At 35.8% G+C, this 27429-nt stretch overlaps 2 protein-coding genes across 3 annotated transcripts; one reads left to right on the forward strand and one right to left on the reverse strand.

The window, feature by feature from the left end:
• Positions 1-418: 418 nt before the first annotated feature.
• Positions 419-15177, reverse strand: LOC110798449 (proline--tRNA ligase, cytoplasmic). Of its 2 annotated transcripts, none has more exons than XM_022003622.2 (13): positions 15021-15177; positions 14818-14942; positions 14642-14730; positions 14464-14556; positions 11548-11664; positions 11159-11346; positions 9902-9968; positions 6544-6666; positions 6229-6381; positions 4923-5207; positions 3011-3229; positions 1901-1994; positions 419-684 (listed from the first exon to the last, which is right to left on the reverse strand). In XM_022003622.2, the coding sequence occupies exons 1-13, from the start codon at positions 15155-15157 to the stop codon at positions 620-622; spliced, it is 1755 nt and encodes a 584-aa protein (XP_021859314.1). In that variant the 5' UTR covers positions 15158-15177; the 3' UTR covers positions 419-619. The 2 variants fall into 2 exon arrangements, with proteins under 2 accessions (XP_021859314.1, XP_021859315.1); XM_022003623.2 differs by having other exon boundaries at positions 14818-14930; positions 15021-15174.
• A 9615-nt stretch (positions 15178-24792) lies between these two features.
• LOC130460904 (uncharacterized) lies at positions 24793-27377 on the forward strand. The gene is made up of 3 exons (XM_056828710.1): positions 24793-25342; positions 25488-25655; positions 26954-27377. The coding sequence occupies exons 1-3, from the start codon at positions 25251-25253 to the stop codon at positions 27027-27029; spliced, it is 336 nt and encodes a 111-aa protein (XP_056684688.1). The 5' UTR covers positions 24793-25250; the 3' UTR covers positions 27030-27377.
• The last annotated feature ends 52 nt before the right edge of the window (positions 27378-27429 follow it).

Raw genomic sequence — 27429 nt, forward strand, 5'->3', positions numbered from 1 at the left:
CGTTTAAATTAGTTCTTCTTACTTTAAGTGACTCAGATTAAGCAATTTAAAAATGGACGGCTAAGATCTTTTATATTCAGCTACGCTACAATTATTTTTCATCAAATAGTTGGTAGCTCCCTTAACTATTGTGCCTATATTAATACTTTCTTTATTTCACAATAGATTGATTTTTTTTTTACTTTATACACTTTATATACCAAGTTTGACCATTCATATTTTTAATTACATATTATATAAATTTTAAAATTAGATATTTTTAAAATACATATTGAGGTTAACCCAATAACAAATAAAAAACACAAAATTTGTCTTTAGTATTAGTACTCCGTAATAAATATGGTCAAAATTAGTAACTGGATAATGTGAGAAGTAAAATTATGCATCTATTGTGAAACAAAGGAAGTACATAGGAATGTACTGTAAAAAAAATCTTTTTTTTCCTCAAATCAAGATCTCGAGGCATTGACATGTTTTACGAAGTCTCGAACAACAGCTACCCGTTCTGGTAGACTATGAAAACGTCGAACACCTGTCTACAATATAAAGAGAGTACTTGGAGAAAACACACAATATTATCAGTGATGTACGAAAATATGAGAACAACAAAGATAGTAATCTAGTAGCTTCTGCCCCAATATGTCCATTTCTTAGCCGGCTTTCCAGAGGCAAAGCAAAGGGTACCTAGAAAGAGAGAGAAATAGAAAAAAAACACTTTAGGTGTAGGAATGTCTAAGACGTCTAAAGTACATAACTGAGCGTGTAGGAATGTTTTAGAAAGAAGATGACTTCTACATTATTACATGATGACTTTAGAAAAAATGATAATCAGTTCCGGGACTAGACAGTGTTGTTATGTTTTTATAACTTAATTATGTTCTTAAGTTGGTTCTTCGTTTTCTCCCTTGAATTGGGCCTTTATGGGATTGCTTGGTTTGTTAGTTGTCAAAGGTGGGTTTTGGATTTAGTTTTTCAATTGTGGTTGTTGTCGGAGGATGAAGGACCTGAGTTAGGTTTGTGGGTAAGGGGCTTAGGGATTGTAAGAGGATTTAAAGGGTTTGTGTTGGTTGAAGTTAGTGGTTTTCCTTGTTTGTGTGGTGAACGTTCAAATTGGGTTTTATGGTCCATCTGCGTTTTCTTTTGACTCCTTAAATCGAAAGATGAGTGGGGAACTAAACTTGTTTAGTTTTCATTTTAGCTTAGCAATGGCTTGTTCTGTTGCTTTGAAAATCAGTTATCCGAAGGCAGCTCCCCAAATGAAATTTTTGGGGATTTATAGCTTGTCAACCAAGAGTGTACCCAAAGTTCAGGGTACCGAGCTACATGTAATTGTGACTCTGGTTAGGCAATTAGACTGTGACAATTGGTTCATTCCACACCTTCCCTTAACCTTACTTCATAGTGTTAGCTCAACCTTACTTCATACTTTCATAGTGTTAGCTCCATCCTCTGTTTCGCAATCACCCAAGTTCTTTCGGTTTTGGGGAACACAAGTTGTTGGTTTTTCAAGTGCAACCTTCTAAATGTGGTGAAGGATCGTTCAAGCAATCTTGGCAATTTGAAGATGAAGTTTTTTATATTTTTCATGTTTTATGCTGTGGGATTATGAGAGGTTTGATCGTAGTATGGATGTAAAGGTCTCTAGCGACCCTATTTTAATTAGTATGTAGATGTAATATGTAAACTCTATTTTATTTATGCACGTTTAGCCTATGTCAAAAAAAAAAAAAAAAAGACTAGACAGTGTTGGGTTACAATGCAGGAGCTTAGAATCGTATACTATACAGGAAACCTATATGATGAGTTGTCTAAACAAGTGACGAAAAATACTTCAAAACTAGCATGTGACAGTAATGCAGTATGGAGGTTATATAATTTAATTTGCCAAGAAATTCCGTACCTTCTTCCAGTGCTGGCTGGTCAAATGGTGAACACAGAGTCTTAGCAGCCCCTATCTCTCCTTTTGTTCGAGCTTTGACATCTTTCTCAACTTCCTGAAGAGATTAAAAACGATGCATCAATTGTCTACAAAGGAAATTATCACATACAATTCAAGATTTTGCAGGCCTTCCAAAATACACATCTGGTGGATCTTGTGCTTCTCTTCTTGAGGGGGGGAGGGGATTTGTATATTCTTCACGTTTTATCCACCCCAATACAATGGCTATGTTTTCCTTCTTTTTTTTTGTGAACTTTTTTGAAGGACTAAAGTTTTGTAACACATTGTTTGGTTAAACTCGGGTTTAGTTGCCGAGAAATTAACTTGAGGTCCCAAACGGTGAAACAGAAACTAAGGGGTCCTTTTTGGTGAAAGGTTGGAAAACCTGGTTTCTAATTTACTGTTTAAGTCACAGTTATTAGGAACACAATGTTTGGTTAAACTCGGGTTTAGTTGCCGAGAAATTAACTTGAGGTCCCAAACGGTGAAACAGAAACTAAGGGGTCCTTTTTGGTGAAAGGTTGGAAAACCTGGTTTCTAATTTACTGTTTAAGTCACAGTTATTAGGAGAGAACAGGATTTTACAAATAACCATTTTACAACTGTGTAGGCATTGAAATTTCAGTTCCTCTACTAGTATTCATCCAAATACCTCTACAGGTCGCACATTAGTACATCACTATGGAAAACTGCACAGTACTCACAAAGTATACCCATACTAACACAAGAATTAAATACTTGAGCAAGTCAATATCTAAAGCTTAACATCACGTGATTGCAGTGAGTAAAGTCACAACTTTCTTGTAAGAAAACAGCATATATTAGATTGTACCCTTCTTTTTAGTGTGGTGGAAAGAAATATTAGATTTTACTTAAGTTGGATTTACTTAGATAACATCAAATTATCATCGAGTCCATGTAAAGAAAACGATCAAGATGAATGTCCCTATCATGAGAAAGTAACATCTACATTAAGAAAAAAAGATCAGAAACGAGAATCAAGACACAGTGGAGAACTTTTCAATGCTAAATTTAAACTCAAAAGTAAGTTTTAAAGTAAAACCATGATACCTCTTCATCACACCAAGGAGCTAAAATCAGTTTCTTCTGTGCCAACGCTTCCACAAACTCATCCCATGTCCTAACTTCTTTAACACACGCATCTCTCTTCTCCTTCGCAAGATCAAACATGTTCTGTTGAATTGTATCCAACAATTCTTTCACCTGATCGACCAAATTTGCCATGGGTAGATCCTTCTTGGCCGAATTGTCACGTCGAACAGCACGAGCCTAAAATTGATAAATTTGTTAATCTCAACCTAAGTTGTCTTCTACAAATTATGAAACTAACAATGAAACTGATGTGGCCAATGGCTACATATGAAGCACAAGCGATGCATCACTGTTTAAGTTCTCCTGGAGAAACATGTTGTCAACATAAAAATAAAAGCATGAATGAGCACATTTTGGTGAGGCAGTCCTCCACCAAAATATGAGTTAAAATGCCAAAGGAACAGTGTCTGAACTCCTCCCTCCACCCCTTATTGTTTCCCTCGTAGCAAACAATTTCACTTTTTTAAGAGGTGGGCAAAATTGTGCATTTATGTATTCTGTTTGTCTTTTTCCTGCATTAATTAGCAGAGTGGAGACATCCGGAGACAAGTGGGGACAAAAAAGGCCACAAATGGTATGGGGCAAACTCAAAGGGACAAACAGAAAGAGAAACTAGGGTAAACATTAAGGAATGGAGGCTTAGTTTTAAAAAGCGCGCCTAGGCTCAAGGCGCAGGCGCGCGCCTAGGCTCAAGGCACAGGCGCGCGCCTTTTCCCAGGCTAAGGCGGAGCGCTTTATGTGCCTCCAGGCTCAAGGCGGAGCGCTTTATGAGCCTTATAGTATAAGGCTCCAATTGTTGACAGATATTTTTTTTTTAAAGGCCAAAACCACGTGACTTTAATGGCTCCCTAACGGTTAGAATTACTATATTGAAAGCAGAAGAGAGAAAATCCTAACTTTTTTCATTTTCCCTTGTCTCTTTTAGTGATAAGTCATGTAAACTCCTCCTTTTTCTATTTTAATGTAACTTTTTATGTTTTTGAGAATTTAAATGAATAGCCAATGACTAAAAAACCTTCCTTCGTCCCCTTTTTGTTTGTTTTTTCCCCTCAAAAGGCTTTTATTTTAGTGTAATTACTATTCTAACCCTTTGTCACAAAAAGTAATATTACTCGAATTTTTTTCAGTAAATAAATACCACAAAAATTAAAAAAATTGTGCGCCTTTGCCTTGCACCTAGGGTCCAGGGACTTTCGAGTTTCGGTGAGCTTCGCGCCTTTTAAAACTAAGGGTGGAGGGAGTATTAGATTTCAGTGATTATTTAGAAAGGGGAAGTAAGGGGTCTGTGCAGGTAAACAGTTTGCCACAAAGATCCTGTACAACCATGCTGAAGTTAGTCCAATGGGACCATGTACGAAACCTATTCAGTGGATCACTAAGAAACATATCAGAACAATAATCACTAAATCAAATCTCTTTCAGGCAATAGACCAGTGTGCATAGGAATGCGCTTTCTATAACAACACAATGTCTACTGTAGGCCATTACATTACTACATCAGCCATCACAATCACCAAGGAAAATTGTAAGATTCTTGTTCAGTTATGATGCTATTTCGGTCAACTCAGTGACCGCATATCTGTATTCGCTTCGGGTATTTTTGAATGTATTGCAAACTATTCCAGTATCAAAGCCTCAAAGGGACAGAGGAACTCAGCAGATATAGCAATGATGAAAAACATAAGATAAGAAAAATATTACACAGATAAGCAACACCATCACATTTGAACTATTAAACAGATAAGCCAAACATAGAAATATTAAGATAAGAAAAAACTAAATCATAAAATTGACCAACTTGAGACTTTCACAGACTGAAAATGATAGCTCAGGGTTTACAAGAGACATGCATTAGATTTACGGCATCTACCTGATTATTGGCCAAATCTTTTGGTCCAATCTCAAGCCTCAAAGGAACACCTTTCATCTCCCAGTGTGAGTACTTCCAGCCTGGAGAATAGTTATCCCTAAGATCTCCCTCAGCCCGAATGCCTGCTTCAGTTAAAGTTTTGACAGTAGCAGCACAAGCATCAATGATTCCTTGTGTATCAGCATCTTTGAAAGGAACAGGTACCACAATGACTTGGACAGCTGCTACTTTAGGTGGCAAAACTAAGCCTTTGTCATCACCATGTGTCATCACCATGACCCCTATCTGCAAATTGACAGGAAAAAAGAAAATCAAATCTAAAAGAAGCCGTGAGGAACCCTTCATATTCAACAAACAAGTGACACTCAATTCCTCTTATATTAGAACAATATTACCGCCTCTTGCTCCCTAAAAATCTCATTGGAGGGTGACCAAAAACGTAATGATATATTCCTCATTGCGAATGTACAATAACAAGATCCACAGTGAATCAAATGAGTATACGTACAAAAAAAGAGCAACTTAAGAACCAAATAATGGCAAGAATTCACCAAACAAACAATAAATATTGCCATACAAATAAATCGTAATTTCCACCATATCCAAAAAGGCCCAAGATGCACCTAGACGATTTGGGGTTCCCTGCGCCTTAGGCTCGCCTTGGTGCACCTCACTGAAGTGAGGCGCACCTAATATTAATTTTCACCCACTTACATTGTTTGGCAATTTACGGCCACTCATTTTCCCATTTGTTATCCCCACCATCACATGTTCATCAAAGTTCCTAATTAACGTGCAAATAGTAAGTGGAAAGATCATTTGGGAACGGAGGTAGTATTTATTAATATTTGCAATCAACTGTTATGAAAATTCCAATGGCTAAATATTCATAAATAATCTAATAAACTTTAAATAAGGTCCAACAAGGTTTGATAAGGTCTTATAAAGTCTTATTAGGTCCAATAAGTTAAATAAGGTCTTATAAACTCCTATAAGTTAAATAAGGTCTTATAAGTTAAGATGATTTCAAGTCCTATAAGATGAAGAGAACACACTCTTAAGCTTCACATTTCATCTCTTCATTTATCCCAACTTTGTCGATTCGTAGCATATGTTTAAACTTAGGAACAGAGAAATGCATTAGCTGATCAGCTCTTTTATCTAGTTGGCAACAGTCTACTGTGTTCCAACAAGGTCCATAAACGAATTAAACTACGGTGCTGCAAGAAGAAAAGTCGCACAAAAGCAAGTTCCACTAAAACAAAAATAACAGTAATAGCAAGAAAATGAAGGGTGGAAAGCAAACCGTTCTGGTACTGTACGCCCATGAGTTCTGCCAGACCATTGCCTTCTCTCCTTTCTCGTTTTCATAAGTGATTTCAAACATCTTTGCAAAATTTTGACCCAAACAATGTGAGGTTGCACCTTGAACACCACGTCCAGTGTTTGGAATAAATGCCTGGAATAGAAGAGAATATATAATTTCGGAATCTTTTTTTAGAGTGCAACAAGACAAAACTACATCTCAAAAACATATTACAACTCTCTTCGAGATCCTTATAATCAACATAGAAGAAGTTATATGAAAAGAAGTTTCAGCTCACTGAAAAACAGTGACTACCTCAACACTTGTTGTGTAGTATCCACCTGCAAACTTCTCCAATTCACTTTTCTTTCCCTTGACAACCGGAACAGCCAAAAACTCTTCATATATTCGCCGGTAGAGTTCCAATATATCGAGAACCTAATGCAGCAAATCAAAAAATAAGATAACATTAAGTTACTCATTTAACCACTAGTGGATCAATACCACTTCACAACTATACGATTATAAAAAAATACAAAAGGATTCATTTCACTTTTGTTCTTCAGAAAGGCAAAAATTAATTCTATTGGTTACCCATCAACATCCAACAGAATTAGAGTACAAAGAGCAAACACCAGACCTTAGTTTTAGAAAGCGTGCCTAGGCTCCAGGCCCCCTCCAAAGGGAGCGCGCCTTTGCGCCTTTTGCCCAGGGTTCTACGAGCCTTATGGTATAAGGCTCCAAGGGAAATATTTTTTAGAAAAAAAAGACCAAAACCACATGACTTTAATGACACCCTAACCGTTAGAATTTACTATATAGAAAAGAGAGAGAAAACACTAAACTTTTTCCATTTTTTCGATGTCTCTTTAAGAGACAGGTCATGCAAACTCCTCCTTTTTCTATTTTAAAGTAATTGATTTATGTAAGATGTGCGGCACTTCTTTTGATAATCTAAATGAAAAGCCAATGATTAAAAAGTTAATTGAACTTTCCTTAGTCCCTTTTTTGTTTGGTTTTTCCTCAAAAAGGCTTTTGATTTTACTATAATTGCTATTTTAACCCTTTGTGACAAAATGTAATACTCCCTCCGTCCCAGAATCTCGTTACACTTTTTTTTCCAATCCATTTTAAGAAAGTTTTTATTATATTTTAATAGATGTCCCTTTCTCACTTTGGCCCACCACACAAATATTTTAATTTCAACTCTCCTATCCTTCAATATAAAAATATCATACATTCTCTTTCCATCACATCTGCTTTTTAATAAAATAATAATTGATAAGCACACTACTACTTATCGCATTAAATTGTGTGCCTAGGAGAGTGTAATGACTATTCTAGGACGGAGGGAGTACTAATTTGAAATTCTTTCAGAAAATAAGTATCACAAAAAATTCAAAATTTGCGCGCCTTGCATGCGAAAGGCACATGCCTTCGCCTTGCCGCTAGGCTCCAGAGACTTTTGCGCGTTGGTGCGCCTCACGCCTTTTAAAATTAAGCACTAGAGTACTAGACTATGTAATTTTTGACAGTATGCTACAAACACTTGAAAACATGGTTCAATGAGCAGCAAACACAATTTCAGTTGGGAGAAGTCATCCATTGATGTGAGGTACGATTAAATCCCAACATCAAATCATGGTTCTCTCTCCCTAAAACATACCTTCTCTTTTTTAAGTATTTATTTATTCCATTAGAGCATTGGTAACTAATTCCCCATACCAATATAAAGTGTGAATGACGCCTTTGATCAGAACTTTGGAGAAGAAAAACCTAGAATGTCTTCAAATGCTTCAGATACGATAAAAATTTCGAGATAATCTTGGTGAACATTAGGAGAAGGATCTGCAAGTCCCTTTTATTTTTCATCATCAGCTGCATACTAGGGGTGTTTTGACTCAAGGAGACTCTATCAGCCATGATGCTCATTAAAGCCATTAAAAGCGGTCAACAAGAAAAAGATCATCTGCTTAAGAAGTTAAAAGAGGGCTAGTAATTCAATAGGATTGTGAATAGTTTTATCCCTTGCTTTTAGAAGGGGGAGGAATGACAAGAAAGTGTTGGAATATCTTTTGTTCTATCCTGAGATAGAATCAGCAAGAAATATCTATTGAACATACATTGATGATTAAAGACCGGACAATTTTACATACGGAAAATAAATTAATAGAGGAAAAGATGCATAGAAACGTAGCCGAGACAAACTAAAAAGGAGACTAAGAAAAGGACCAAACGAAAGATGAAAAGGATAAACTCCGTCATAAGAACACACTCCTAAACAACTCCAGAACTATAAATGAACAAGTAAAAGCTTCTTTAAATTTCTGACTTAATGCGGAAAAAAGTGAGAAATCCAAATCAGTAAAATTCAAGAGGGGAATCGAACAAAGAGTCAACAGGCATATGCAACTTCAGAAAAGGCAAGGAAAATCTTTAACTGTATCAGATAAATCTCCAACAGAGATTATAGTCCAATTCATGGGAAAGAAACCACTGAATTTATCAAAGCCAGTTGGTAAAGTCAACCATCAAGGAATTCCTTTCTTGAACTTTCAGACTAAACTCACAATCCATAAAATAGACAGAGAGGATAACTGATAGATCATCAAAGCCAGGTAACCAAACCTTGGATCTGATTCCGCAGGCGGTGAGAACGGAAAAGGGCGACATTGTTTAAGGAAAGAAGAAAAACCATTTAATTTAGTTCTGAAATGAACCTTAGAGCTTAATACGAGCATTGAAGAATAAGTGACGATCTAGCAAGAGTTGGCTACGGAAGGACTTTGAATTTGATGGTGAGAGACAGAAAAAGGGGAAGCAGGCTTTAGGGGTTTTTCCTGATTTGGGGCTACGGATTCTAAAGAGAAGGAAGAGCCCCTCTCTCTGAATCCGATGGAAGCATCCTAGCTTAGCTTAGTGAAGCTAGGAGTGAGGTTCCATATCTGAAATGTTCTACGGAGAGTACAGACTACTAAGAAATCTAAAATACTAAAATCCTATCATATATGTCCTGGCAGGTTAGGGTGTTTCAGAAATCAGGGTAATTTACAGGTGCTCCCATCATGGAATTTGGGACACTACATCACAACTAAGAAAGTCAAGATTTCTTTAATATTATCCACCAATGCCAGTATGGCAGCACTTGCAGAGTATGAGGGGGTAGTCAAAGATTCTGCAAACAGAGCTTCCAGCTAAAGTTCATGGAGACTAAGAACAAGTAAAACCAGATGGTAACATCAATTCTTTCTTCTCTTTCTGCACTTCTTCCCTGGAATATCTTCTGACGTCCATCATCGAGTATCAACCACGTCTCCTCCTCACATCATCTTTTGGTGACACTTCATCTACCTCGCCCTAGCTGCCTAGCATCCAATTTTCATCTTAGGTCACTGACCCCCCCCCCCCCCCCAAACAAACAAACAAATAATACTTTCAACTTAATGTAACATGCAAATCTTTTAAGGTTTTGGGCCTTTTTGCTATGGTCTGACATATATACAGCAACTCAAAATGTGAAATAAATCGTCTTTCTAATGAGAGGGAGACAAAAGATAACAACGGTATACGACTACGACATAACAAACACCTTAAGTATAATTTTAGAGATGTAGCATAAGGTATTTAGTTAAATTTTCTTATAGTTAGCAAAGTACAGTGCATACACTCATACCTCAACATCTGCCTCTTCCAGTGTTGCAAAAGCTGTATGGCCTTCTTGCCAGAGAAATTCACGACTCCTACAAACACATGAGCAAGCCTTAATTAGCTGCTATATAAAGGATCATCTACAACTAACTACAATAGTTATGAAAAGCATTCTTCTCTCACTAGAATGATTTCTTTGAAAAGCAGCTTCATTGTACTTCCTCCGTTCCAATATTATTGAACCATGCAAGTTTTGCACAAGAATTTAGGTAGTGGGAAAAAGGAAGAAAGAGAAAGGCAAAAATACAAACTACCCCATCTGATTGCAAAGCTAAAAATAGCAAGTGCTAACATATAACGGTATATTGGGTACTCGTAGTGTGAAAGCAAATAATTGTATTTTCTCAAATGGGTATGGTGCAATATTGTGAAACTACCTTAAAAGGTAAATAGTGCAATAATAATATTGGAACAGAATTTAGGTAGTGGAAAAAAGGAAGAAAAAGAAAGGCAAAAATACAAACTAGCTCATATGATTGCAAACAATAAATAAAGCAACAAGTGTTAACATGTAACGGTTTATTGCAGTGTGAATATTTTATTTTCTAAAATGGGTATGGTGCAATATTTGTGAAACTTCCTTAATAGGTAAATACCAAATAGTGCAATAATAATATTGAAAAAGAGGAGTACATTTCTTCCTTTCCATAGAACTTTTGCCTTTGTTTTAACAGGTGAAACAATACATTGATTAGATACCAAGGGAGTGTGAAGTATAGATCATTTAGAGTAGTATGGCCAAATCAATAATCATTTTTTCCAACCACCAGGTAGAATTCTATCCAGAAAAATCAAGAATAGGCAAGTGCTCACTCTAAATGCAAAATTTACTCCAACTATACAAGTTACAACTGCCTCAAAAAGGAGAACTTAAATTCTTGACTAAGACAAGTATTCACTTCTATACATACAAACACTTCTACATATAGTTGTCTTGATCTTAAATTAACAACTTAGTGGGATGGTATAATTGAACAACCAACCAAAGGTAACTAAAAAACATGAATACAACATACTTCGTAATACTTTCATAGTTACCAGACCTTCAGTTTAACAACTCTTTATCATTACACGAGTCTTTATATTTAAAATAAAAATGACAAGACAAAATAATTGTACTGTCCCAATAGAGCCATCAAGCATAACACACTAAGGTAAAAAAAGGAACAGGAAAAATAGAAACCACGTAAAAAGAGCATATGAAAGCATTTTGTAAAAGTACCTGATAAAAGGAGTAGGATTGCTGAACTCCCAGCGGACTACATTACACCACTGATTCAGTCTTAGAGGCAAGTCACGGTGTCCCCTGATCCACTTTGAATAGTATGGGTACATAACAGTCTCACTAGTGGGACGAATAGCAATAGGAACCTCCAAGTCAGATTGTCCAGACTTTGTTACCCATGCAACCTGAAGAAAAAAAATCAATAATCAGAAGCATGCAATGATCCAAAAAGTTGAAAGCAATGAGCAGAAAAACCCTAGAAATTCAACTAACAGCTCTCCATTCTGATCAAACTGGAAACAGAGCCAGCTTTGCTTTATCGTCTGAACTCTCTCAGTCTCCCTCTCCCATAGCTCAATTAGACAAATGTGCGCATATGAATTTACCTCGGGGGCAAAACCCTCAATGTGATCCTTTTCCTTCTCCAAAACACCAGGTGAGACGAACAGCGGGAAATAGCAATTCTTGATCTTCATCTTCTTGATTTCCGCATCAAAAAATTCCTGAGATTTTGAAAATAATCAGGGAAGATGAACATAGTAGTCTCTGTAATTAAATGCAATCTTCCTCACTAAAGCTTTGTTCTTTAAACCTGACAACTCATATCCAAATTTAATTTACTATACAAGTCAGAACTAACTTGAATTGAACTAAACTGAATTCTCTTCAAGGTGCACAATAATCTTATACTTCCTCCGGTTCTTTTTCTATCGTAACACATGAGTTTTTACACTATTCACGCACTACCTTTTCACCGTCTGTTGATATTTTTACGCACGGAAAAATACAGTCATGTACTCATGTGCCGTCTTGTTAGATTCGTGTCAATATACACTTCCAAAACATCAACTTTTTATCTCTATTCGATAAGGGAGCTTAAGGATTGGTGTCCACAAAAAAAGACTAAAATACCCTCACTACATTGATAAATTAAAGTAATTAAAAAAACGGAAAGAATAGATAATAGTTGTACTGTCATCCTATTACTTCGCTTTTACATAAGTAAGACAATTAATAACGCAATAATGAAGAGCAATTAAGGCAATTAAAGATATCATGGTTGAATTGTGCATTGGCAATCATAATAACTCATAAGTTGTAATAGAAAAAGAAGGGAGGAAGTATGAACTTATCTAAAAGAATTGACCCTTTTGTAAACTAATCTAAATATTATAATCCTGAAACCTACATTTTAAGGTGACAGAAAAAGCATAAAATCAGCTTGTTTTATACTGTCTCTAGTTCTCTACTCTTCTAGATTGACAAAATTTGAAACTTCCCCTAATGGTTTCTGGCAGACACCACTCTTATCAGTCACCAATTGTCGTTCTAAACGAGATGAGGTTAAGGAGAGAAAAGAGACTAAGATAGGAGTTGCTTTGAGTAAGGTAAAGTTAGCGAAAAGTCATATTGGATTTCATCAACAAACACTTTGAATTCTTGTTGCAACAAAAAAAATTCCAAATTGACCCTGGACATTTGTCCAACACGATTGAAAAATCCTAGACTATCATTAATAATGTAAGAGAAGAAATGAGGACGAACGAATCATATACTCCACTTATATCACTTGCAATCAAAAATTAAATAGCTGAATCCTTCCTTAAATCACTTTGGCGAATTCCTGAAGGTTTTTACTTTATGTCCTTCTCAAACATCCTACTCCGGTACTCCCTCCATCCCATAATATAGTGTATGTTTTCCATTTTGTTGTCCCAAAATATTGTGCCTAGTTTGACAATTTCCTATTTAATTAATTGATTTTTGCTCAATATACCCTTATCAAACAAATTAAACACCCAAATTGTCCCACTTTTAACTACAAAACATGTGCATAATTAACATTCGTACCATGGAAATTTTTTTCATTTTTCTATTCAACAATTTCCTCTCTTTTTATTTCTTTTTGTTTTTTGTTTAAAAGATAAAATAAATTATGTACTTTTCTAGTAAAGTACAAGAACATTAGTTGTTAATCATGCAATTTTCTAAATACCTTAATTCCCGTGAAAAAGGTCAAACGGGCTCTATATTAAGGGCGGAGGGAGTATAATTTATCATGTACACTGTCCTTAAATTAATACATCATGCTAACGTGCATTTAAAAAAGGGCTCCCTGTGTGATCTCATCAGGACCTCCCATCACTTACGTCCAAACATAGGGGGGAGAAAATAAGAGGAACCTCAAACCCCAAACATAATTTGCCCAAAAGTATTAACCAAGGATTGGGTGAGATAGCAAGTGAAATCCCTCCAGCAAAGCCTATGCCGAATAGCATACCATATCTTCCTTCCCAAAAGAAATACTTAAAAAATCTTGCAACCTTAGATCAAACCCCACTAGCCTTGTGATATTACATATTGAGAAAGAAAAATAACAAATTTAGGCTATGTTCTCCTAAGTTGAAATACGGTGATCTATACTAATATTTAATAACATGAAAATTTACAAGAAATATAGAATGTCACGTGTCCCTCCTTGAAAACATCTTCCCATTTTATTTTCTTTAAAATCCATGCCCCTTCCTTCTCCAATTTCATGTCTCTTCACCACAAAAAAAAAAACAAATTCATGCCCCTTCCCCTCCCTTAGTTATATGATGAATTTCAAGTAGTATGCCAACTTGTGCCCTATATTTTAATTTTTTCCAGTAGTATGCCAACTTATGTTACTATTTTCACTGTTTTCTTAGTGAAACACGAAATGAAATGCATTTACTCTTTTAGTTATATGATGAATTGAAAAATTAAACTCACCTTTAAAACATAAAAAACAGCTGTGTCGGGAGCAGTACTAGTTTTTTTGAAGTTTAGTCCGGTTTGGTCGGTCAGAATGTCAGTCTTTACAGTTTACAGTCAAATAACATTATCATGGACATATTGAATATTGGCCGTATAATAACATCAGTGCATAAGAAAAAAATATTATAAGTTTATAACAATAAGTACCCCCTTAATCCCATTTTGTTTGGCTCGTTTTGACCCGTCCCCAAAATATTGCCTCCATCCTAAATGGTCACCTGGGTACTCTCACATGAAATACATTTAGTCCCACCATTTTCTCAATTCCACTATTAACCAAAAGTTAACAAAGTAAAAAATGGATTGGGGAAAAACATTCAATAAAGCTTTGACAATATTCCAACTCATTTCACAGACAAGCTCGTGGAACCCCGAGACTTTCTCAGCAACATAAGATCCCCCACCCCTCCTCAAGTAAGGTCGATTGCTAAAGGTATCCACAGTTTCTTTTTCCAACAAGTTTCTGCATCATATTGAAATAAAAGGTAACAACTACTCACTTGCATAGCCTCCCAAATCGACATAGTCCACGGCCTCAGAATGTAACATCCAGAAATGTCGTAATACTCGATCATTTCAGCATTCACGACAACCTGCATTATCAATCATACATAACATTTCAACCCAAATAATCATTGCCAAATATATCAACCAAAAATAAAACCTTAAATCGAATACCTCAGAATACCACTCCCCAAAATTCTCATCTTTCTTGTAAGTTAACCCTAATCCAGTCTCTTTCTTCACTTCCTTCTTCTTCTTCTGAGCTACACTTCCAGAAAAATTCCAAGTTATCAACAACTGCATTAATAATAATATACTTAGTAATTGACACCGTAAAATCACAAACTCACCATTTTTAGCCTTTGGATCACCAGTTTTAGCCTTAGAATCACCAGTTTTAGCCTTTGGATCACCCGTTTTGGCCTTGGAATCACCAGCCATGGAGAAAATTCTTCTACAACAACTGAAAAAGTACCTGGAAAAAAAAGTCAAACCTAAGTCGAAAAACCAAAATTTGCATCGAAAAATAGCAGCACCGGAGGAGGTGGTTTACCTAGGTGGTGGCGGCGGCGGCCGCGGAAGAAGAGAGAAAGAGAGGATGGGGAGAATGCGAGAGGAAGTGAGATAAGGGCGGGTGAGCGAAGAAGATGCTGCGTTAAGAAAGTTGTAAGCGAAACCGGCAGCAGACATCAAAGGAATACTATGGTTGCTACTATTTGTAATTTAGCAATATTGTTATTTGGGTTACTAGCCCGCCACACTATTTCCCACACACTCACACTGTCACACACCCACTCTAAAACCCTACAATCACTTCCAACTTCCGAGCTCCTAACTTCCTACAAAAAATAACTTGGATAAAATGATAATTTTTCTACCAAAATAAAAGTGATAATTAGGGGTGAGAAAAAAAACTGCCTACTCAGCATCAGTCGTAAAACTCCATAAAAACCGGCAGGTTCAGATTCGGAATTGGTCTCGATGGCCAATTTCGGATTCAAAATTTAGGAACCTGGTATCACCGGATATTATCTGGTGGAATCGGTTGTAAATCCAAACTAGTGTGTGGTCCGGGCGTTGCCCCAGGTTTTGACATTTAATTCGAGTTTTTTTTTGTAAATATGTGCCCATATGGATGGTGTCTTCATCGAATTGGCGATGATGACACAAGATTAGTGACCGACCAACAACTTTTCCAATCTGAAACCCCACATTAGAAAATCAAAACAAAGCTGAATCCTTTTATTCATCATTAGTTGATTAATTACTTAATTTCCGTCAATATTTTCCCTCTTACTCATTATTAAATTCTATTACCCCGGACTTTTTGTAATTTGAGTCCCAAGCTAGGAAAGTAATAATTTTACATTTATAAATCATTTCCTTTTATTTTGCACTCACTTCTATTAAATTTATTATTTATTGTAAAAAGAATATATATATGTTTATATGGAAAGACACAACATAAGTTTGTAGTTGGTTAAGATGGTAGGAAGTGTAACTTTTAACAAATGAGGTATGGTGTTCGATCCTTGCTACACGGTTTTTTTAGTTGTAAATGACATGTCAAAATGTTGATTATTGGTGACGTGGCGTAATAATGAGAGATATACGTGACACGTATACGCTCTTAAGAAAGCCTTTTAATATATTAGTATAGATAAATGTTAACTATTAGTCATCTTTAAAACAAAGCCCAACCCACGAATGTCCATCGTCCCCAAGTCCAATAACTCTTTTAGAAGGAAAATAATTCATTTACTTTCTGAATTCATCAAGCGACGCGCCCACCATTCAATCAGGTTACTCATAAACCATGGGTGGACCTACATGGCTTTAGAGGGGATTGTAGAAAAAGAAAAACTCATAAACTAAGATATATTTACAATTAATGTTCACTAGAAACAACAAATATAAAAGTAGCTCAGTGGTATATACTATGTGTGAAACTCTACCTCTTGACCTCAAGGTCTTCAGTTTGAATCCGACCAAAGATACTCTTCGGTGTATGTTTCATTCTTTAAATTTTTTTTGACTTGGCCGTGGTCTTTTTTTTCTCTCTCTTTTTTTTTTTTTTTAACTAGTACTCCACACTCCACAATATAACGTACAATTATATAAACAATGGAAATTTATAGTTATATAACAATTATAACTAGTACTAGTATTGGTATTTTTATAATGATTTTGCAATTTTTTACTTGCAAATATGCGTACAAAATAATAATTATTAGACAATGCTTAATTGAGTAGGCTTTTACACAAGTGATTGTTCCTTATTGCAATGAGATATTGGTACTGTGTTTTTATTTAATAGTTTCTTTGAAAATCATCATGACCTAGTTACATAATTCTCCGTAGCACAATGCCTCATAATCGTTTAAAATAGTGTCGTTGTGTATTACTTTTTTGGACCCCCTTTTATAAATTCCTGGATCTGCCATTGTCATGGACCACTCATCTGTAATACCTCGTATTTTTTCGTATTTATAAATATACTTTATTATATTTATAAAGCATTTTTATGATTTTTTTTAGAATTTAAATCGCATTTAAATATTGTTTAAATGTATTTTTATTAATTAAAATATTTATTATTATAATTAATTACGAGACGAATTTATTATTCGAAATCGGGAAATTATTTAGGTTTTGATTTTAAAAAGGTTTGAATTAATTTAAAGTCCAACTCGTTTTCATGATTAAGCCCAATCAAGGAATCCAAATTAGAATCCTAATTCAAACCCAATCTTTAAGGCAATCTCAATACTCAATTTACTATTCCTAGCTCACTAGGATTATGGAAGCCTATAAATACCCCTTATATTTCAATTGGATCCCCACGTTATTAAACCCTCACATTATTTTCTCTCCCTCTCTCTTGCACCCCACGACACTCTCTCTTTCTCTTGCTCCCTTCCTCTCGTCACACAGCCTAGCCAAGCACCCCTTCCCTCGTACCCCTTGCTCCGCTGCCCAACCGAGCACACCCTTGCTCGCTGCTTCCCTTCGCCCCCTCATTCGACGCCAGCCACGAACACGCGTGCCCTCGCCTCTCGTGCGTGGCGTTCCTCGCACACCCGCACAGTCTCGCGCCCACTGCCGAGTGTTGTTGCTTCTCTGCTCACGCTCCTGCTGCCTTCGTCGCACACCCGCATACACACAACAACACTCGTGTGTGCCGCGCACCATTACTCCATACAATTGTTCCCTTTTTTGCCCGGTCACATTTAATTCGTGATGGTACCGTGCTACAGGCCGCTTTGGTATAATTCTCTTCTTCATAATCTATTCTATTTCAAATTATGTTTTTAAATTATGAATTTTTATTGTCAATATTGAATTATGATTGACTATATTGCTGGAATTGGTTATGAACACCAAAATTTTGAGGATTTATGTGTTTAGATTATTGAAGAATATTTTGATCTGGAGTATTATAATTTCAGATTTGAAATATTAAATAAAGTGTTGATTTTTGAAGGTTTAAATTAATTTTAATGGTGATTTAGGGTTAGGGTTTTAACATTAACCTAATGACTAATTAATTAACATAATTAGATGATGATTTTGATTATGATAATCAATTATATTTTTCAGATTATTATAAAGACCTAAAGTGTCAACTTTTGATGGTTTTTAGCATGAAAATAAATTAATTTCATGCTAGGGTTTTAATCGTTCAATTGAGACTATTATTTTATTAATAAACGATTGATTTCTAATTAATTCTAGTGTTTTAAAAGTTAATAAAGTTGCCGGAAATTTAATGAACATGAATTATAATTGAATTTCATTATTTTAATGATAAGAGGAGATTTCTAATATAGAGACTTGAATCACAAAGTGGCCCATTTAATAGGTATTCAAGGTACGTACATGTCTAGGGTGACAACCGTTTCATGAGGATTCATGTGATATGTTATTATTGTGATTCATGTGATATGTGCATTTTATAAAGAGTTTTTACCTCCGTCCCTTAGTACTTTTCTATGTTAAAGGAGCTATTAGGAGTCATTTTTAGTACTAATATGTGTTATTGAGTGTGCCTTGAGTTTCAGGATTGTTTACTGGAAAATTGGCATTTTTAGGCTCGTTTCGTGATGATATGGGTCACTGCATGATCCCGAGTGGGATCGAGACGATTATTGTCGATTCTTGGGAGCCTAGGATGCTTACATTTGAGCCCCAAGAGTTAGACTCGATGGTCAAGTTGAAGATGGATGCGTGAAACCAGTCGCCCTATGTAATACCCCAAATTTTAGAGTATTTTCTAATAAATAATTTTAGTAATTTAAAATTATTTAATGGTTTAAAACAAAGATTTTATTAATTTTTTTTAAAAAATGAAGGAATAATGATATTCAAATTTTATTGTTTTTCTGGAATTAAAGTCTGAATTATTAGAATAAATAGTACCCTAATTAGCCCAAGTATCCCCCACCTATAAATATTCCAGAAACTCAAAAATGCCTTGAAAAACACTGATTTCAAAGAAGCCCTCATTGTCTTTTAGCCGTCACCACCATCTCCATCAACCAACAATAGCATTGGGTAAGTTCCTATCACAAACTCTTTATCCATAGATTACTGTATCATAAATTCTTCAAATAATAACTATGACAATATCATTCCTTACTTTGCTACATGTATGTTGAGTAAATTAAAAAGGAAAATTAATTAGTATTAATATAACTTTGCTTGCTTATTGCTTGACCATCATTGAAGCGCCTTATCTCACGATAGCGTCGCCCTATTAGTGCTCCATTTCAATAGTTCTGACGATACTTCACTTTGGACTATTTTCTTCCTCCTCTTCATTCTTCTCGCACGAGATTCATATGGGTGACACAAGTTTTACATAAATTACTCAAATATGTATATTATATATTTTTATTTTTATTTTTTTTAAATAAAACATAGTCTTACCTTGGACTTGTTTCTTGTTTTACATCACAATTTTTGGAACATTATATATATATATATATATATATATATATATATATATATATATATATATATATATATATATATATATATATATATATATATATACGAAGTAAAGTATTAAAAGAAAAACTAGTAGTTTGGTGTATATTTTTAATGTTTCGTTGTTTCCACGTACGTTCTCGTTTTCGCATATTGGTATTTGTGAGTAACGCGTCTTAATTTCTTGTGTTTTTCGAATAAATATGTACTCCTATACTGTATGGTTACTAAGGCTATCATAGAGAGTAGAACTATTCTAACAGAGTATCAATCCTATATGTTAGTAAGTACTAGCTACTTCTCCTATTTAGTATACTAACTTAGGGTTATGTTATCTGTTTTAGTGGACAAAGGATATCTAGGTCTTACGCAAGGAGGCTATTAATTTGAATTAGTGCACACAAGGTAAATTTCAATGTCCATCAATCTAGCTTCCCTTAAGAAAATGATTTTGGACTTGTTTATGTGCTCACTATGTGATAGTTATGTGATAATGTGTAATTATGAAAGCTATTACTATTGTTATTTTATGGAAATAATTGTTTGATTGATTGAGATAGTGATGGTCGTGTGAGAATCGTACACTGTTGACCATAGAGTAGGTGATGTTAGGGAACCGTTGTTGCAGTGGGTGGTTATAGGGGCAAGCCCCAACCTACAAACATTCTGGGTATCGTAGGTGGTTATAGGGGCAAGCCCCGACCTACATAAGCTGTTTAATATCGTAGGTGGTTCCAGGGGCCAGCCCCGGCCTACATGTGAGTGAAGTGGGTGGTTACAGGGACTAGTCCCAGCCTACTAGAGTTCGTTATCCATGCCTTAGTTAATAGATGGATCGGACTTGTGTGGTACTTTAATAAGTGACCGTTTGTCTATTTGTTTTACTATCTTGTATATGTGATAATTTAAATAATTTAAATTATTAAATTATTCTCGTTCGTGTATATTTATTTTACTTGCTAAAATATTGTTTAAAATAATTTTTTATTATTTTACGGGATGGAGTTGGAATTACTCAGTTTTTTCTGATTTTTGGGAGTCGTCTCTCTTGTCTCTTTTCTATCTATTTTTGCAGGTTGGTAAAGGTATTTGGCTATGAGTGAGGAGACGCTTAGAATAACCACCTAGTCAAGAGACAATTTCTATTTTAGTTTAAGTTGGATTTTGTTATTTATTTTATGGGAATTGGTTGTAATATTTTATGGGCTGTTATAAATATATTGTATTGTGGATGCCCATTATACCCCTGACATCCTTATCCTATATAATGTGTGTATGTACATATTATATTGATTGGAATAAGATGATAACCGTCTGTTTCTTTCTTCCTCTCTCCCCCCTTTCTCCCTAATTTCATAACACGTTATCAGCACCATTGCTAATCGACGGGAGATAGATAACAATGTGAGCGACAAGCAAGGGAATTATCACTAGTATTATTCATAACATGTATTGTTCTACGCGGTAATTAGAATTAGATCTCAACACCAATCAAAAGGTACGCAAATTCCAAATTATGGTTAGTAAATAAATTCATACAATGTACATGAATTAATATATTGTGACTAGTGTGTTAAAATTAGTCAGTTTGTGATATTTGCGTAGTATTATGTCAGTATGATGCGTAGTATTTATCACCATGAATTTGTGTCAGTACTATATACGAGTATCATGTTTCAATATTACACTTTGTTTGAATTATAATTTTGTACTCTACCATAACTTTTAGATTGGTTTCAGTTACTTTTGAATTTTTGGAATTAGAAATTACAAATAATATCTATGTGTTTACAAAGTTTCGCTAATATGTAAGAAGCGGTTATGCATAATTGCATATGCATGTAGTCTATCTTGTATGATTTGCAATTTTTTTTTTTGATCATTTAATGCGTATGGTAATGTAGCAATATTAATTGATGCACTGCGGTCCATATCAGTTATTTTAGTAACCGTTCTTTTTCATGCGGTTACTATACTGTGGCATTCATTTTTTTTCATGCGGTTATTATATTGTGACATTAAAGTTAAGTATTGATTGCTCTTCAAAAGCAATATCATGCGTCATTCACATTTTTGTTTCATGCGGCAATATAAAGTTTTTATTGTAATTTCTATTTTTTAGGATTGTAATAATATTGATTGCTTTGATGATTGTAACTGATAAGTTGATGTGATTTTGATTCTGTTGATAATACTCACTTAACGTTGCTTTCTATATATTATGATAATGTTGTTTATGAATTTGCTGAAATTGGTTTTGAACAATCATTTGAACATGGTTGATTGTTTGATCACCTCTCATGGAGGAAATAACTAGTCATTATGTTATAAAAGTCTAACAAATTTCTCTCATATATATGACAATAGATTATGAAGAGATATGTTTAGTGGGTAGGTAAAATAGTTCCCACAATAGTTAAGAACAGAATATATGCAAAAATCAGGGGGAGATAGCTTTTAACTTTACAAAATAGTGATATATGGATTAAAATGGTACATGGATGATAAATGTGGTACAGGTTTTTGTTCATAAATTATGAACACGAGTATGAGTTTATGATATTGATATCATCCTGAAGATGAATAAAGATGAATATGTTTATTGAAATTGATATGTACCACAATTGAAACGAATACTCCAGAAGAGTATAAGCTATCTTTCCATAAGTTTTGTTAGATTGTCTTGCTATTACAAATGAGACACCAGTTTGTGTCGTTATATCACATCACAATATGTTCAAATTATAGTATTTCATAATTACAGTGATCACTTTGGGAAGATAACCAGTAATTATCTAGTGAAATATTTTATATGATATTATATACGTATGATGTGATAATTCAGGCCATCCGGGTTTAAGAACGCCCGTCATGAGAATTTGAAAATTCTTGTTAAATAAAAATTTATGTGCTGACATTCCCTCATATGTTGTATATATATTCAAAGGCAAGACATATTGATGAGGTTGAGTTGTATTTCAATCAAATGTCGATTGAGAAAATAAATACAAGAGATATTAATGACTTTGAAAACTTGTATAGTTATATGATAGGTGACTTGAAATTCACCATGATAGTAAGTGACCTGAAGTTCACCAAAAATGATAGTAAGTGACTTGAAGATCACCAAGAAGTTTACAAGTGTTTTGTGATTGATTTAAATATCATAAATCTCTTGATTGGGGCAATCATACGTCAGCACGAAATGAGAAAATATGAAGGAAAAAAAAAAACTGCACAGTGCATCTACTCCCCGTGATTAATGTTGATCTCCAGAAGAGAATGAAAATATGAAACATTTATTAAAATACACGTTGAAAAGTGTAATATTAGTTGGTGAAAGATTTTATGCCCCATAAATATATTGAAAATATTTTTCCAACTTAGGGGGAGACGAGCTAGAATAAGTTGGCAAAATTGAAAGATAATATATTGATCCCCATATGAGTAAGTGTAAATGCCAATTGTATGTCCTGAAAGTATGTTTGGACATAAATATCTATGACTTAATTATGTTAAGTTTTACATGTCTAGAGACATAAAGGTATATGTTAGTCATAGTGCTCGATGTTACACATAGTAAGTGTTGAGAAATATATCTTGCCAATATTTATTTAAATCTCTACACCTGAAGTGTAGATTATATATACGGTTCCAACATACTGATGAGTTACAAAATTATTTATATGAAAAGGCAAGATAATGCAGTTGATAATATTTTTGAAAAGAAAGAAAATACTATTATATAGTGTATGAAATACCCTTGAAGTGGTATAGATATCTGAACTATAATAGATGGCCCATGAGAAGAGATGAATGGCACCTATTGAATAAGTATTCAGATATCATTGATGAGTAGCATGCAAAATATATGTTGAAGAATATTGATGATACCGGTAGAGGATGGAACCGAAATATAATGCATATGCGATAAATAATGGATTTTGAATAAGGGATCGTAAATCTATGTCTATTTCGATGTAGACATCATTATAATGATCAAATGAGCTCATGGACCTGAAGTCTAACAAGTTATGAATTTGAAATATCTACATTGTATAATGTTTTGCATTTGAGTCTTACACTCATACACATGTGTAGTTAATATGTAAATGCATCATTCATCATACATTTATTTTGTTTTATGTTTTATCATGGTATGATATTGATTTACCTAGCTATAATTTCATATTACATGTTTCAAAACTATTATGATGTTGTATATGAATATGCATCCAAAGAATGGTAAGATGGATTTGCAACTTTATGGAAATTTATAAGAGGGGATTCTTACTCCATTGGGCTAATAATTGCGAAAGAAATATGTATCATTGATTTAATAGCATGTTATGAATCATGCAAATAAGAAGAGTTCCTGAAAAACTTATACATGATGTTCTTAAACATCTAGCCCTTTAAGTTTTGCATATGAATGTCACAACATTGATGAGATATAATCAAAACTCTTGAAGAGTGTTTTGAAATGTCATCTCAAGTTCTCAACCAGTAGTTTGAGTACTTTAAAATTACGAAATATACATATTAATTTATTCACGGAAAAATTCTTGTACGAATATGAGTTGATTCAAAATTTTAAGATAAAAGTATGTAATGTCCTTACATTGAGTTTTATTTTATGGTCCAGAAGAACCATAAATTACATTATACCCTAAGTTGGACAATGATATTATTATTTATCATGTATTGTCATGAAAGTATGACTAGAGAAATTTTGATCAACATTGATGATTACTACTATTTCTAACCTTTGGAAGAAGGTTATATATATGTCCAATGTGAAAGGATAAATTTTGTAATATTATGTAGAAGAAAGTATATTATTATTTCAGGTATTATTTTCAAAAGTTTGGTGATATAAATACTCACATAGTGCATACAAGTGAAGATTTGAAAATTCAAGTCAAATGGTGGAGAATCAAATTTCAAGGAGCTACATGTTGATACATTTGAAAAGTTATCAACAATATTAGATTCATTGAATTGGAAGATCTCAAGTGATGTATTCATCAGGGGGAGAAAATACGCGTTGCACTCTTTTTCCCTTAACCATGGTTTTGTCCCATTAGGTTTTCCTGGTAAGGTTTTTAACGAGGCAACATCCCAAGCGTATTATGATGAGTGTTGTACTCTTTTCCTTCACTAGATTTTTTATCCCACAGGGTTTTCCTAGAATAGGTTTTTAATGAGGCATCATCTCATGTACATTACAGAGTCATTGTATTATTTTAGATAATGGACATCCAAGGGGGAGTGTTATAAATATATTGTATTGTGGATGCCCATTATACCCCTGACATCCTTATTGTTGTGGGGTTTTTCCGGTGAGATACCTGGGAGGTTTCTTGGTAACTTTTACAGATTAAACAAGATTGTATTTTTATAGAGAGAGAAAGTAGAGAGAAGGCAGAGCAGCAATTGCTCTAGAATGTATTGATTGTGACCCCTTTTTCTAGGGAAGTGGGAATATTTATAGTACTAGGTTTTTGGGGGAATGACCTAATATTCCCCTTACATGATTGGCTGGGGAATGGGAGGAGGACACGTGTCCTTTCTCCTTACAATTCTCTGGTCTCTTTTGGCAATAGTGGGCTGTTTGGGCCTATTGTGCTTAGTCATTCACTTGGGATACATACTAATTAAGCCCCTTTCCAGGTATAGGTGTTATACATACATTTATACACACTTAAATACATACATTGTAGATACCTAGATTAATACTCATGCCTCGGAGTAGACTTCGTATGATTTCTGCTTAGGGGGCGCAATACGTGCCATGTGTCACGTCCTCATTGGTACACGAAGGCACGGTAATTTTGCCCACAACATTTGCCCCTCAAGAAGGGCATTTCTGGAAACACATTCCGGGTATCGCTTCTTGACTCTTGTTTTGCATCTTCATCTTTGGGTCAGGTGTTGAGATGGTGACACGTGTCACCTTTCTCCATTTTGCCCCTCCCTATATATAGAGGTGAGGGGGGTAAATTTCATTTTTTACATTTCATTTTCACAGAGCTTTCATAGGCGATTTCCGGCGTGTTCCTACCACCATCAGGCGATTTCCGGCCACCACGAGACTCATCCTTTTCCTCGTCACACTCATCCTGTTCTTCGTGAAGTTCATCCCGTTCTTCGCGATACTCATCCTGTTCTTCACCAAGTACTTCGCAGATCTTTCAAGGTTAGTTTTCGCCATTTTTGTTATCCTCTTGACATTTTTCTCTTTGTTAGCGGCCGACCTCTTAGTACTAGGTAAGGGTTTAAAGGTTTTATTTAAGATTTTTCCGCCGTTCATCTTTTGTCGGGGCGGACGTCCAATCGCGTCTTTTTCTTCATTGTTGGTCACCCCTAAGCCGTGCTTCGTTCACTATGCAGAAGGCATGGCTAGAACCAAGCAAACGGCAGATCCGACGCGCCTGCGCTTGCGGGAAGAAGCATCGACACCTCCTAGGGAGAGATATTCTTCCACCGCCTCGGCAGTCGACGAAGAATTTGCCGAACTCTTTCAAGAGATCGACGAGTACGTCGAGGCGGGGGAGCAGGCGGCAAGCTCGTCGGAGGGTAGAGCGAGCCAGGCAGTGGGGGAGCCAAGCGTCGCTCCATTGTCATCGGCCGCCGAGGAACAAGAAGCTGCTCCCCAGCTTATTAGGCCCAGAGGACGGGAGGAGGCCCAATTGCTTCCGTCAGAGATTCACCCAGACGTGGGCTGGATGCGGTGGCTAGACAGGCATGGAGCCAAGATGAGGGATGACCTCTGCGTGGGGGAAGGGTACCAAATGCGCGTGCCGGCCGGTCTGGACTCGACCGTCAGCCTGCTTGCCGAGGGAGAATTCCCTGTGTATGCCGCGTCAATCAAACTCGGCATGAGATTCCCTCCACACCCCTTCGTTGTGGAGGTGTTAGATGGTTTCAATATTGGGGTGGCTCAGCTGACCCCCAACTCATGGGCGGATATCTTTGGCTACATTGCCAAATGTGCACTGAACGACGTGGAGCCGTCCTTCAACGCCTTTCTGCATCTGGTCTCCCTCTCTCGTTCCCCCAGTGCCGCCAAAGGGTGGTTTAATCTGAGCAGCCGTGGTACCTACCAGACAGTGGTCGGCAAGCTCAGCAAGTGGCATATGTGGAGGAAGAGGTGGGTCGTGTTTTACACTGACGACCAGGAGATGTATGAGAGAATGAGCCGTTGGAACTGTGACGCCAACTTCATGGATCGTGACGAGCCCCTTCCCCCCCTTACTGCCGAAGAGTGGGATCAGATAATGGTCCTGTTCAGGGCCAACACTTACCACTTAACAGTGGATAAGAGTTTCCATGTGCCGGCCGAGTGGTTGCCGCACATTAGCCAGTTTCGGAACGAGGCCTTTCTAGCGGCCGTAGGCTTAGGATATTCCATGACTCGAGGTTGTATGCCAATTTATGTGCCGTTCCGCGTTGGTCTATTCATTTTTTCTAACTTTGGATTTCTTTTGTTCACAGAGGAAGGAATGAGCAAGCTATCGGCGGCGGATATTGGGAAGGGCGATATGACCGATTGGATGGCGGACATCTATGAGGCCAAGATGCAGAAAGCCAAGGCCGAGTTGGAGGAGAAGGTGAGTATTCTCTTAGGTTGTCGTTTTTTTTTTTTTGCAAGTTAAACTTCTCCCGTCCAGCGTCTACAGTGGACGTCTTTTTAGTGACGAGCCGATATCCTGATATCTGACCCGTGTTTGCTAAGGTAGGCCTCGTCACTTTTTATTGACGGGCCCCTTAGTTAGTGTTTTTTCAAGTGACTCGTGATTGATAGGGTACGCCTCGTCATTTTTGGGACGGGCGTCCTTTTTAATGACGAGCCACTTTTCTGCGATTGACTTGCACTTGATAAGGTACGCCTCGTCATTTTTAAGACGGGCGTCCTTTTTAATGGCGAGCCACTATTTATTGAGTGACTTGTGATTGATAAGGTACGCCTC

This window comes from Spinacia oleracea, chromosome 5 (genome assembly GCF_020520425.1).
Source record: "Spinacia oleracea cultivar Varoflay chromosome 5, BTI_SOV_V1, whole genome shotgun sequence".
Taxonomy (NCBI): Eukaryota; Viridiplantae; Streptophyta; class Magnoliopsida; order Caryophyllales; family Amaranthaceae; genus Spinacia; species Spinacia oleracea.